This window comes from Erinaceus europaeus, chromosome 1 (assembly GCF_950295315.1).
Source record: "Erinaceus europaeus chromosome 1, mEriEur2.1, whole genome shotgun sequence".
NCBI classification, from domain to species: Eukaryota; Metazoa; Chordata; class Mammalia; order Eulipotyphla; family Erinaceidae; genus Erinaceus; species Erinaceus europaeus.
In genome coordinates this window covers 89,366,586-89,378,979 of record NC_080162.1, presented here as the reverse complement: position 1 = coordinate 89,378,979, position 12,394 = coordinate 89,366,586, and the positions used below count along the sequence as shown (strand labels likewise).

Genomic DNA, 12,394 nt, shown 5'->3' with positions numbered 1-12,394 from the left:
CAGCCATCTAGTTATCCACTGCACCACGGGTGGGTGGACAGCTGCTTTTTCAAAGCCACTCAGTTTCCAACAGCTGTGTATGTGCCCGTCTGTTCCTTATATGCCAAAACCCTGTCCTGGCCACATCTACCCTTTGCTCTGCCCACCTTCCCTCAGACCCAAGAAGGCCTCCTGGGAGACGAGAGAGTTTGCAGTACTTTTAATGCAAAAAAGCAAAAGGTTTAACAGGCTGGTTGGAGAACCAGCCCATATTTTACATACAGAGCTCCAGTACAGACACAACCCTACTAGTAACTAAAGTTAAGGTTCACCGGGCCTAGAGCCAAGAGGAGGAAAACACTGTTCTGACAGCCAAGGGAGTTAGGTTCCATTTTGGGGAGGGCATGAACATGTTTCTCAGATTTAGCAGATACTGGGTCTTCAACTGAGACCACAAACAAGGCGCTGCCAGGTTGTCAAGCAACCAAAAGGGAGCCAGGCTGGCAGTGCCTGGAAAACACCAGCCTGTTCTGAGTGAGGTCAGGCAGGGCAGCTAAGGCAAAGCATGTCTTTCACTTTGCACAAGAGCCCACACACTGTCCTCTCCTTCCATTTTCACCACTTCCCTCAAACTCCTTGGTCCCTCCGAGAAAGCCATTGACACCCATGGTTCTTGATTAGCTGATTAAAGTCAGTCCCTGCCAAGTCCTTTACAGCTTCTGGGCTTTCTCAGCCATTCCATCAATCCTCCCACCCCCACCCACCTGGTGTCAGTGCACATTCATTTTTGTCTGCTCCATGGCTTGGTGTGCCTGCAACACTGCCAAAGCCTCTTCTACCTGGTGGGGGCAGACACAAGTGGGAAGGACTTAGTACAAGCTGCCCCAGCAGGATCCCAGGAGAGCCTTCACCTCCCCCTGCTTCAGCATGCTGTATAAAAGAATTTCCCTCCTAGGGCCAGGTGGTGGCACACTTGGTTAAGTGTACATATTACCATGCACAAGGACTCAGGTTCAAACCCCCAGTCCCCACCTGCAGGGGGAAAGCTTCACAAGCAGTGAAGCAGCTCTGCAGGCGTCTTATCTCTCTCTATCCCCCTTCTCTCTCAAGTTCTCTCCTAAAAAATGTTAAAACGGGGGGCAAGTGGTGGCACACCTGGTTAAGCACATATAATGCACAAGGACCCAGGTTCAAGCCCCCAGCCCCCAGCCCCCCACCTGCAGAGGGGAAGCTTCACAAGTGGTGAAGCAGTGCTGCAGGTGTCTCCCTGTCTATCCCCCCTTCCTCTCAATTTCTGGCTGTCTATCCAATAAATAAAAGATAATTAAAAAAAAATTTTTAATGCCCCTCCTACCACATGATTTCTGCAGAGTTTCTATTTGACTGCTGTTAGCAAGCAGCCATGACAGGAACCCATAGTCCCCTTTCTCCAGACCAATGTACACTGCTGGACAGCTGCAAAAATCACAGCCCCTATCCTGAGTCAGACTAGCTCCTTGTACCAAAGCCTTGCCTGTGAGCTGCAGAGAATTAATCTATGGAGGGAATGAATTAAGGCCCTCTCCAAGGTTTGGCTAATATGGGCTGGGATCTTAATAAACTGTCAAAGAGCAACAAAAGGGAAAAACAATTTAAATATATAAATACTCTTGGGGCTTTGTTCACCTTTAAAAAAAAAAGGAATCTGTCAAGCAGCACTCACTGGCTCATCTAGGAGAAACCTTGGTGGTTAAGCTTTCTTTCCGCCTGCCCTCGCAGGCACTAGAGCCCACCTTGGCATGGAGGGACTCTGGAGACTCCAACATGAGCAGCAGCTCCGAGCTGTCGATCTCCAGCAGCATTCCCGTGATCTTGTTAGCCAGCTGGGAGTGGATTTCGTAGACAAGAGGGTAGAGACGCTCACCTGTATGGAACAGCCTATAATGGCTTCTTCACACACTTGGCTGTGACCTCCCTCCTTCCCCCGAAACAGCATTCCAGGGATGTCAGGAATAGGACAGTGAGGCATCTGGATTCTTGTCCCAGAACTGCTCCTTCCAGGCTGTGTCACAACCTGATTGGGAGCCTCTTCCCCAACCATAAAACAGGTATAGTGCAAAAGGAGTGTAATCACCTTGGAAGCTAAGTTAAAGAATCAGATTTGACAGGTGTGAAGTACTTTGCATAGGGGCTGACACAAAGTCAAAGTTTAATGACCACCTTTGTTTTAGAAGAAATAGTTCCAAGTACACACACCAAAAATGCTAGACATGATATGATGATGATGAACTTGACGGAGGTGGGGGCTGGAGGGGGAGGGAAGGTCAAATATACAAGAAAACCTTTCACCTTCCACAACAGGTACTTCTAGTGATGGACCTAGTGTTTTGTGTGCTTAACCCAGCCAGAATGGGGTGGTGAGCTGCCTTAAATGAGAGCTAGAGAGCTTTTCCTGTGAGAAAAGTGAAGGTGTTTATAGGGAATGGGCTAACAGAGGCTTCTACCTCCGTTAAGTCTACTTAGGATTCTGGCATGCAAAATTGGGTAGTAAAATGGCAAAACCCCGAGTGAGATGAGGAAACAATGGGGCAGTAATAACAGGGTTCTTCAGAGAAGGGTCTGAAGATCTTGGTGGCCTTGAAGAAAAGAACCTGTGAACAGTAGCAAGTTTGTACATTCATGTAGCAGTTAGTGGCATCCTTTAGCAGGACTTGTCAGACACTGGGCATGGAAAATGAGAGTCCAGGAGGGAACATTTATTTACACAATTCAACCAGACTACTATGCACTTCCCACCTTTCCATACTGGCCACCAGGACACTGACAGAACGTGACAGCTTCCTGACCAATTCAGGAGATGTATGAGGAGCTGTCACACCTGCCAAATTGGCCATTTCCTGGCAAAAAAACTCAAAACCATGCCTCTGCCCACCTCCCACCCCAACCCTTGGGCCCACCACACCCAGGCTGTCTCCCAGCCTATGTTAGAAGATCAGAACTGGAAGAAACCCAGGGACCATGTGATCTGACCAGTGTGTTAAAACAGAAAAACTGGGGCCTAGAGAGCAGAGGCCTGGAGAGACAAGGCCGCCTGTCCAATGGCAAAGCCAACCCTCATCTTCATGTCTAGTCTCCACTTGGGGTGTTTCCTCTCTTCGTGGTCCTAAGTAGGGGAACCAACCACTCACCAATCATCTGCTTTTGTTCATGTGGTAGAGCTGCAGCCACCATGGACGCCGTCAGGGGCTCCTGTCCAGAGATGCACACAGCAGGCTCCTGGACCTGCACATGGCATCGGGGACACTTCCCTTAGCCACCAGGCAAGGGCAAGGTCGCCAAACACTCAACCCGTGCAGGCGAGCCACCTCCCCAGCCGCCATAGCCTTTTCATTTACTTAACATAGATATTTTTGGTTGTTTTTCAATAAATCACTTTTTTTTTTTTTTTGCCTCCAGGGTTATAGCTGGGGCTCAGTGCCTTCACCATGAATCTACTGCTCCTGGAGGCTATTTTTTCCCCCTTTTGTTGCCCTGGTTGTTTTAGCCTTGTTGTGGTTATTATTATTGTTGTTGTTGATGTCGTTGTTGGATACGACAGAGAGAAATCAAGAGGAAGGAAGACAGAGAGGGGAGAGAAAGATAGACACCTGCAGACCTGCTTAACCACCTGTGAAGTGACTTCCCTGCAGGTGGGGAGCTGGGGGCTCGAACCGGGATCCTTCTGCCAGCCCTTGTGCTTTGCGCCACGTGCGCTTAACCCGCTGCACTACTGCCTGACTCCCTTCTTTTTTTCATTTATTTTTATTTTTTTTATCTTGGGCCAGGTGGTGGTGCATCTGGTTGGTTGCACATGTTACAATGTGCAAGGAGCTGGATTCAAGCCCCTGGTCCCCATTTGCAAGGGGAATGCTTTGCAAGTGATAAAGCAATGTCGCCGGTCTTTCTCTCTCTCTCTCTCTCTCTCTCTCTCTCTCTCTCTCTCATTCCTTTCCCTCTTGATTTCTGGCTGTATCTATCCAATAAAGATAATAAAAACAATAGTTATCTTGAAATGAAAAATTCATAGGCTTCTGGTGGACACCCACTTCCGCATTCCAGTGTCCCAGAGTGGTGGGCTCTGATCGTAGCCAACCTGCTCTCACCTTTAGTGTCAACACCTTGATGGACTCTGTTTCTTTTTTTTTTTTCCTCTTTTTTTTTTTTTTTTAATTGGGGAATTAATGTTTTACATTCAACAGTAAGTACAATAGTTTGTACATGCCTAACATCCCCCAGTTTCCCATATAACAATACAACCCCCACTAGGTCCTCTGATCTGTCTTCTTTTAACGAGCACTGCTCAGCTGTGGGCTTGTGTTAGTGGTGGGGATTGAGCCTGAACTCTCGTAGTCTCAGACATGAACAGCTTTTGAATGACCACTATGTTATATGCTCTGACCTTTAGTCACCTACTTGCTGGTCAAGAGGTAGTAAAAAGAGGTTGGGTGGCAGCACACCTCATTGAACACACATTTCCATGCACAAGACCCCAGTCCCCACCTGTAGGGGAACAAGTTTCACTAGCACTGAAACAGTGCTGCAAATATCTCTCATTCTCTTGCTAGCTCCTCGCCCCCTCTCAATTTCTCTCTATCCTTTAAAAAGTCCAAATTGGGGGCTGAGCAGTAGTACACCTAGTTATAACACACGTTATACCATGCATGAGGACCTGGTCCCTATCTGCAGGGAGAAAGCTTCACAAGCAGTTAAGAGGTGTCTGTCTTTCTCTCCGTCCTATCAAATTAAAGTTTAAAAAGTCTTTTTGGGAGTCGGGCGTAGTGCAGCGGGTTAAGCACACATGGCGCAAAGCACAAGGACCAGCATGAGGATCCCGGTACTAGTCCCCAGCTCCCCACCTGCAGGGGAGTCGCTTCACAATCGGTGAAGCAGGTCTGCAGGTGTCTATCTTTCTCTCCCCGTCTTCCCCTCCTCTCTCAATTTCTCTCTGTCCTATCCACCAACAGTGACATCATCATCATCATCATAATAACTACAACAATAAAACAAGGGCAACAAAAGGGAATAAATACTAAAAAAAAAAAAAAGAAAATAAATTCTAAAACTATTAAAAGTCTTTTAAAAAAAATCCAAATTGATTTTTCTTATAACCCAGGCAAAGCAATCTTAATTAATAAAGCCTGGTCCTGGACCTGTTTCTCCCTCCTGCTTTTAAGGGTGATTTCTTCTTGACTGCATACCTTCACAAGTAACACTTTCAAAGTAAGGAAGTGGCTCCATCAGTAGACAACAGGACATAGATGGATGAGGCCCCACCTATGCCAGTGGTGCTCTGGTCTGTCTCTCACAAATGAAATTTTATTTTTTTGAGACAAGACAAAACACAACACAACACTGCAAGCCAAGAAAACCAAGGTTAAGTGAGGGCCAATCCCCTTAGCTGAGGTTCTGGACCAAACCCCAGAATCTGGCTGAGGGGGCAGCTGGGCCAGTCTTACCCCACAGGCTTGTGTGGCTGAGGAGTATTTGTCTGTCAGGTGAGAGCTGCACGGTGCAGAGCATCCTGCCCCACAGATTCCTGTGGTCTGGGTACCAATGTTGGCTGTAAGAAATAAGCAAGGACATCAGGACTTGGCAGTGGATAGACCTCCATGGATAGACTATGCCACCAAGATATAGATGTTCAAAACACTTGCTTTATACCCCCAAATCTATGGCCTTTCTTCACAGCAGATGTAGTGCTTGCTGAAGCTCAGATCTGGCACTTGGTCCCTCATGTGTAATCTCATTCACCTCTCACAACAAAGCAGGAGGGTTTTTTTGTTTGTTTTTGTTTTTGCCTCCAGGGTTATTGCCGGGGCTCAGTGCCTGCACTACAAATTCACTGCTCCTGGAGGTCATTTTTCCCCATTTTGTTGCCCTTGTTGTTGTTGTTACTACTGTTGTTATTACTGACTAGGACAGAGAGAAAACGAAAGAGGAGGGGAAGACAGAGTCGGAGAGAAAGACAGATACCTGCAGACCTATTTCACTGCTTGTAAAGCGACCCCCCTGCAGGTGGGGAGCTGGGGGCTTGAACCAGGATCCTTACACCGGTCCTTGTGCTTAGCGCCACATGTGCTTAACCTGCTGCACTACCGCCTAGCTCCTAAGAGGGCTATTTCTACCCATCCGTACTTCAAAGATGAGGAGTTCAAATGCAGTGGATGAGGAGTTCAAAGATGAGGAGTTCAAATGCACAGCCACAGAGTAAGTTCACTCCAGGAATTGGGTCTGCAGGACTCTGAAGCCCACACAGCTACTATCCAACAAAGACTCACAAGTCAGCCCTGCTCTCTGAGGAGGCAAAAAGTAGGGCTGAGTCTCAGTTCCACCCAGTGTCAAGCCAGGCACCAAGCCCTCTTGCCCCACTGCACCTTACATGCCCATTCCTCCTGGCCCTGCCCATACTCACCCACTTGTTGGGTGTGAGAAACAGAGCGTGGCACCTGGGAAGTAGCCTGCCTGGGACTGGCTGGATGGGCAGAGGGCCGCCGAGACATGGCCAGAGTCCGGACCATTGAGGCTACTGGATGGTAGGCAGCTTGTGACAAAAAAAAAAAAAAACGGAGAAAGTGGCAGATGACAGGAAGAGTCATACATTGGGCTCTGAAGTTTCCAACATGTGGAAGAGATTAGTGAAGCGAGAACATTACCAGCAGATTAGTGGATTCATTTGGGCAGACAGACTCAGCACTCCGGAGGGGAAGGGGATGGAGTGGGGCTGGCAATCTTGAAGTACCAAACCAACTTATGTCTCCCCAGAATCCCCAGGTGCAGAGACAGCATGGCCAAATGTCTTGTTTTAAGTCTCAATATGTACTTTATAAATCAAGGGCTATTCATAAACAACAGAACTAAAGGAGTTTCATTTTCTCAGCCTTGTAAGAATTCCCAGTCACCAGTCAGTCAAGTCTTTAGAGGTAACTGAAGATGATGGCTACGGTGGGACTCTTGGAGCGACTCAGCACCATGCTTACTGTTCTCACTCACAAATCTCACTTGAGGGCCCACACTCAGAAGAGGAAGTTTCCAGACATGCAATCATTGCCCAGACTCACAGGCTGGCTGTAGCAGAGTCAGATCTACCCCTCAAATACAGGTTCTTTTAAGTATGACATTGCACATGCCCCAAGGGACCCACACCCAGGCCCCTAGCTGAAGAGAAGGGGTTGAGTCACTTACATGAAGGCCTAGATGGCTGAGCTGTCCACCGGGGGGCCAGTGGCATGGGTGCCAGAGGGCTGGAAGTGTAATATGTAGTCTGGGCTGGAGGCTGTGAAGAAGACTTAAAGAGTAAGGGGTTTCTGGGGAGGGGGTGAGAAATGGCACCCCTCAGGAATACTTCTGCAGAACTCCACTGTCTTTTCCTTCCTATACTAGGTAGGAAGGTCCACAAAGCTGAGATGAAGCTTCCTGCCTTCTATCTCAGGGGGCCCATTAGCCCTGCACTCCTCAGGTTCAATCCATGTACTTCATGGTAAGAGCTACTTAGCCCAGTGAGTTGGATTAAATGGTGAGACATCCTACAGTAAATCAGACAAGCTTATCAGTTGCTACAAGGACAAGAGATGGTCCTATCCTAGTTCTCTCTAAAGGCTGACATCCCTTTCTTCCTCCAGGTCTCACAAACATCTTTCTCAGTAACACTCAGGGGAGATACTAATACAAAAATGACCATCTAAATTGGACGGGGAAAGCCAGTCTGCCATTTTTGGAAAGTCAGTGTGAGGGCTGGGAGGGTGGGGCACTTGGTTGAGTAGACATGTTGCAATGCAAAAGGACCCAGGTTCAAACCCCCAGTCCCCACCTGCAGAGGGAAAGTTTCACAAATGGTGAAACAGATCTTCAGGTGTCTGTCTTCTTTATCTCCTCCTTACCTCTTGATATCTGGCTGTCTTTTATCAAATAAAGATAATAATAATAAAAACATTTTTTTAAAAGATCTGTTTAAAAAAGAAAAAGTCAATGTATGCTGCTGGCATTAGGATAGAATAATGGCACAGAGTAAAGAAATTTAGGTTTGCCAGGTTCCAGCCCCCGGCTCCCCACCTGCAGGGGGTCGCTTCACAGGCGGTGAAGCAGGTCTGCAGGTGTCTATTTTCCTCTTCTCCCCTCTGTCTTCCCCTCCTCTCTCCATTTCTCTGTCCTATCCAATAACGACATCAACAATAACAACTACAACAACAATAAAAACAACAAGGGCAACAAAAAGGAAATAAATTAACTTAAAAAAAATCTTTAAAATTAAAAAAAAAAAGAAAGAAATCTAGGTTTGGCAGCCCAGGAGGTGGCTCCATGGATGAAGCATAGGATTCTAGGCATGAGGTCCTGAGTTCAATGCTCAGCACTGCTGTATCACCATGTGCCAGAATGATGCCCAGGACCTCTCAGTTTGAGTCTCTGGTTCTTAACTGCAAGGGGAAAGTTTTGCAAGTGGTGAAGCAGTACTGTACATGTCTCTTGTCTCTCTCCCTCTCTGCCTTCCCTGTTGATTTCTGGCTATCTTCATCAAATAAGATAAATAAAAGATTCCTTTTTAAAAAAAAGGCAGGTGGGGGAGAGAGCATAATAGTTATTCAAAAAAATCTCTCACACCTGAGGCTCTGAGCTCCCAGGTTCATCCTCTCCTCCCAGGACACAGCCCCCCCACCCCCTGCTTTAGCCAGAGCTGAGTAGTGCTCTGGTAAATAAATAAATAAACAAATAAATAGGGCAGAGGGTAGATAGCATAGTGGTTATGCAAACAGACTCTCATGCCTGAGACTCCAATGTCCCAGGTTCAATCCCCCGCACCACCATAAGCCAGAACTGAACCATGTTCTGGTAAAAAAATAAAAATTAAAAAATTAAAAATAAATAAGAAGAAAAAGGCTGCAGAGTCTGGGTGGTGGCGTACCTAGTTGACTGCACGTTACCATGCTCAAAGACCTGGATTCAAGTCCACTCCCCACCTGCAGGAGGGACACTTCATGAGCTGTAAAGCAGTCCTGCAAATATCTTTTTCCCACTCTATCTTCCCTCCCCCTCTCAGTTTCTCTGTCCTATCAAATTAAAAAATATATTAAAGAGGAAAAAAAAATCTATGTATCTTTTGGTGAGTCCATTATTTCCCAAATAGTGGCCATGGAGAATCTCAGCACTGCCTTCATGAATATCAGCTCAGGAAATGCTGTTTGACAGCAACACAATCACCCCAATTCCCAGACGGGGTTGGGAATGTCTGTCTAGTGAGATTCCAGCAGAAGCAGGCTGAGAGCCTGCGTCTGCCTGTGAGGCTCTATCTTCCTGCTCTCTTTGGCAGCTAGCAAAGAGAAGTGTCAGAGTGTTACAGTGAAGCCCTCACCTGGGGCACAGCGGGCAGGAAGTAGCTGGTGGGCTGCTGGAAGGAGCCCAAGAGGGGGCCACCCAGAGCCCGCATGGTAGAGAGGTGCTGCATGTACTGGTTGGTCAAGATGGCCTTCCGTTCCTCTTTGCGCTGAGCCAGTGCCACGTACAGTGGCTTGGTACCAACAATATGCCCGTTCATCTCTGTCACGGCCTTTGTTGCCTCTTCTGGGGAGGAAAAACACACAAAGCCAAACCCCTTGCTGTGGCCACCCTCTGTCATCACCTAAAAGCAAGACAAGACAAGGGCTACTGGGGTGGGGGAGGAAGACTCCTAAGGCCCTGTTCCCCATCTCCCCTGGGGTCTAGTCTAGCACTGTACAGGTCCCAAACCACCTGCGATTCAGGGGCAATGATAATGTCACCCCCACATTTACTGAGGCCTACTGCATGCCAGACACTTGACATGCCTTCTCATATCAGACACAGCTGACTGATAAGGGAGGCACTGTGACTTCCACTTCACAGGTGAGAGCGAGGCTCAAAGGTGACACATCCCAGGGCTAACATCCTTGCTAATCAAGGGCTGCTCACTGTTTAACAGTCCAGACCATTCTTCAGGTAAGTAAAGACAGCAGCATTCCAGAATTTATTTTTACCTCTGTATATGTTTTTATTTCCTAAAAAAAAAAGTTCTAAGTTGTGATAGAAAATTGAATTTGGGGGTGGGGGAGATAGTATAATGGTTATGCAAAGAGACTTTCATGCCTGAGGCTCTCAAGTCCCAGGTTCAATCCCCCCACACCGCTATAAGCTAGAGCTGAGCAGTGCTCTGGTAAAAAAAAAAAAAAAAAAAAGAATTGATTTTGGGGAAGGGGAAGGCAGTGGCAAACCTGTTTAAAAGCACACATTACAGCACACAAGGACCCAGATTCAAGCCCCTGGTCACCACCTAAAGGAGGAAAGCTTCATTAGAGGTGAAGCAGGACTGCAGGTAGTGTATTTCTATCCCTATCTCCCCTCTGCTCTCAATTTCTTTCTTTCTATATCCAGTAATTTAAAAAAATTGACTTAAATTATTTTATCTGCACCCAGTTGAAGGACCAAGGTTAAAGTTCCCACTCCCCACTTGCAGGGAGAAAACATCACTAGTGAAGCAGGTCTGCAGACATCTCTCCTCCTCTCTCTCTATCTTCCCTGCCCCTCTTAATTTCTTTGTCCTATCAAGAAAGGGGAAAAGAAAAAAAAATGCCACCAAGAGTGAGCTCCAGTGATGACCTCGGTGATGAAAAAACAAATAAATGATTTTATCTATCTTCATCAGAGGAATAGCACAAAGTGAGGTATAGTTTAGGATTATTTAAAAGACTAAAAAAAGGGGTGGGCTAAGTGGTGGTGCACCTGGTTAAGTGAACATACTACAGTGTGCAAGGACTCAGGTTCAAGTCCCTGGTCCTCCCCTGCAGGGGGAAAATTTTGTGGGTGGTGAAAGCAGGTCTGCAGGTGTCTTTCTCCCTTTTTTTTTTTTTTTTTTAAGATTTTATTTATTAATAAGAAAGATAAAAGAACCAGACATCACTCTGATGGTATATGTGCTGCCAGGTATTGAATTCAGGACCTCATGCTTGAGAGTCTATCCACTGAGCCACCTCCCTAACACTCTCTCTCCCTTTCTATCTCCCCCTACCCTCTTGGACTCTGGCTGTCTCTATCCAATAAACAAAGATAATAGGGCTGGGGAGACAGTATAATGATTATACAAAGAAACTTTCATGCCTAAGGCTCCAAGATCCCAGGTTCAGTCCCCAGCAACATCATAAGCAAGAGACAGGGAGAGAAAGACAGACACCTGAAGACCTGCCTCACCATCTGTGAAGTGACTCCCCTACAGATGGGGAGCCGGGGGCTTGAACTGGGATCCTCACGCTGGTCCCTGCACTTTGCACCACGTGCGCCCAACCTGCCGAGCTACTGCCCAACCCCCAATCTTAGACAGAGTCACACTACTCATACTGAGTTCAATCACCGGCAGGACATGTGCCAGAGTGATGTCTGGTTCTTTCCCCTCCTATCTTTCCCATATATAAAATCTTTTAAAAAAAAGCAAGAAGGGAAATGTATTCATAGCACATAATTATTACTGATCTTAAAATATTATTTGTGCTAATTGCTACTTCTCTAGGACTGATGCTTAGAAGCAAGACATTCTGCCACCTTAGTATCTTGGAGATTACATTGCAGTATGGTTGATTTTTTAATATCTTAGCACAAGATTATCTTAAAAATATTTTCTGTATTGTATTTATTTATGTATTGGATAGAGACAAATCGAGAGGGGAGGAAGAGAAGGAGAGACAGACACCTGCAGCCCTGCTTCACATCTCACAAGGCTTTCCCCCAACAGGTAGGGACCGGGGGCTCGAACCCAGTCCTTGTGCACTGTAACATGTGCACTCAACCAGGTGCACCACCACCCGACCCCAAGAATATTATCTTAATAAGAACTTGTTATTGGGCTGGGGAAACAGTATAATGGTTATGCAAAAGACTTTCATACCTGAGGCTCTGAGATCTCAGGTTCAATTCCCTAGCACCACCATAAGCTAGAGTGGAGCAGTGCTCTGGTCTCTATCTTTCACTCATTAAAATAAAGTAAATAAAATATTAAAAATAATAACTTGTTATTAAGTATAAAGAAATAAGTGCAGCTGAGAAGCAGTTCAACATGGAGCCTTGTAAATGGGAGGTTCTGGGTTTGATATTCAGCACTGCATATGATGGAGCAGTACTCCATCTCTCTCATAAAAAAATTAAACTGGGGAGTTGGGTGGTAGTGGTTAAGCTTAGTGCGGGCTAAGCGCGTGTAGTGTAAGGTGCAAGGACCGATGTAAGGATCCCGGTTCGAGCCCCCGGCTCCCCACCAGCAGAGAAGTCACTTCACAGGTGGTGAAGCAGGTCTGCAGGCGTCTCTTTCTCTCCCTGTCTCTGTCTTTCTCTCCTCTCTCCATTTCTCTCTGTCCTATCAGGAACAACGACATCAGTAACAACAAACAGTAACTACAATAAAACAATA

The 12,394-nt window shown here is 46.6% G+C and overlaps 1 protein-coding gene across 3 annotated transcripts in view; it reads right to left on the bottom strand.

Annotated features, from left to right (window-relative positions):
• Nucleotides 1–184: 184 nt before the first annotated feature.
• PABPC1L (poly(A) binding protein cytoplasmic 1 like) overlaps nucleotides 185–12,394 on the bottom strand; it is a 28,911-nt gene continuing 16,701 nt past the window's right edge. For 2 of the 3 annotated variants that reach the window (XM_060190622.1, XM_016191589.2), the window contains exons 8-14: nucleotides 9,341–9,607; nucleotides 7,180–7,270; nucleotides 6,410–6,538; nucleotides 5,454–5,557; nucleotides 3,147–3,240; nucleotides 1,752–1,882; nucleotides 185–818 (exon numbers count right to left, since the gene is read on the bottom strand). In XM_060190622.1, coding sequence (XP_060046605.1) covers nucleotides 750–818; nucleotides 1,752–1,882; nucleotides 3,147–3,240; nucleotides 5,454–5,557; nucleotides 6,410–6,538; nucleotides 7,180–7,270; nucleotides 9,341–9,607 — 885 coding nt within the window. In that variant the 3' untranslated portion in view covers nucleotides 185–749. Of the gene's footprint in view, nucleotides 819–1,751; nucleotides 1,883–3,146; nucleotides 3,241–5,453; nucleotides 5,558–6,409; nucleotides 6,539–7,179; nucleotides 7,271–9,340; nucleotides 9,608–12,394 lie in introns of those variants that run through there. The other variant, XM_007530869.3, reaches the window with a different exon arrangement.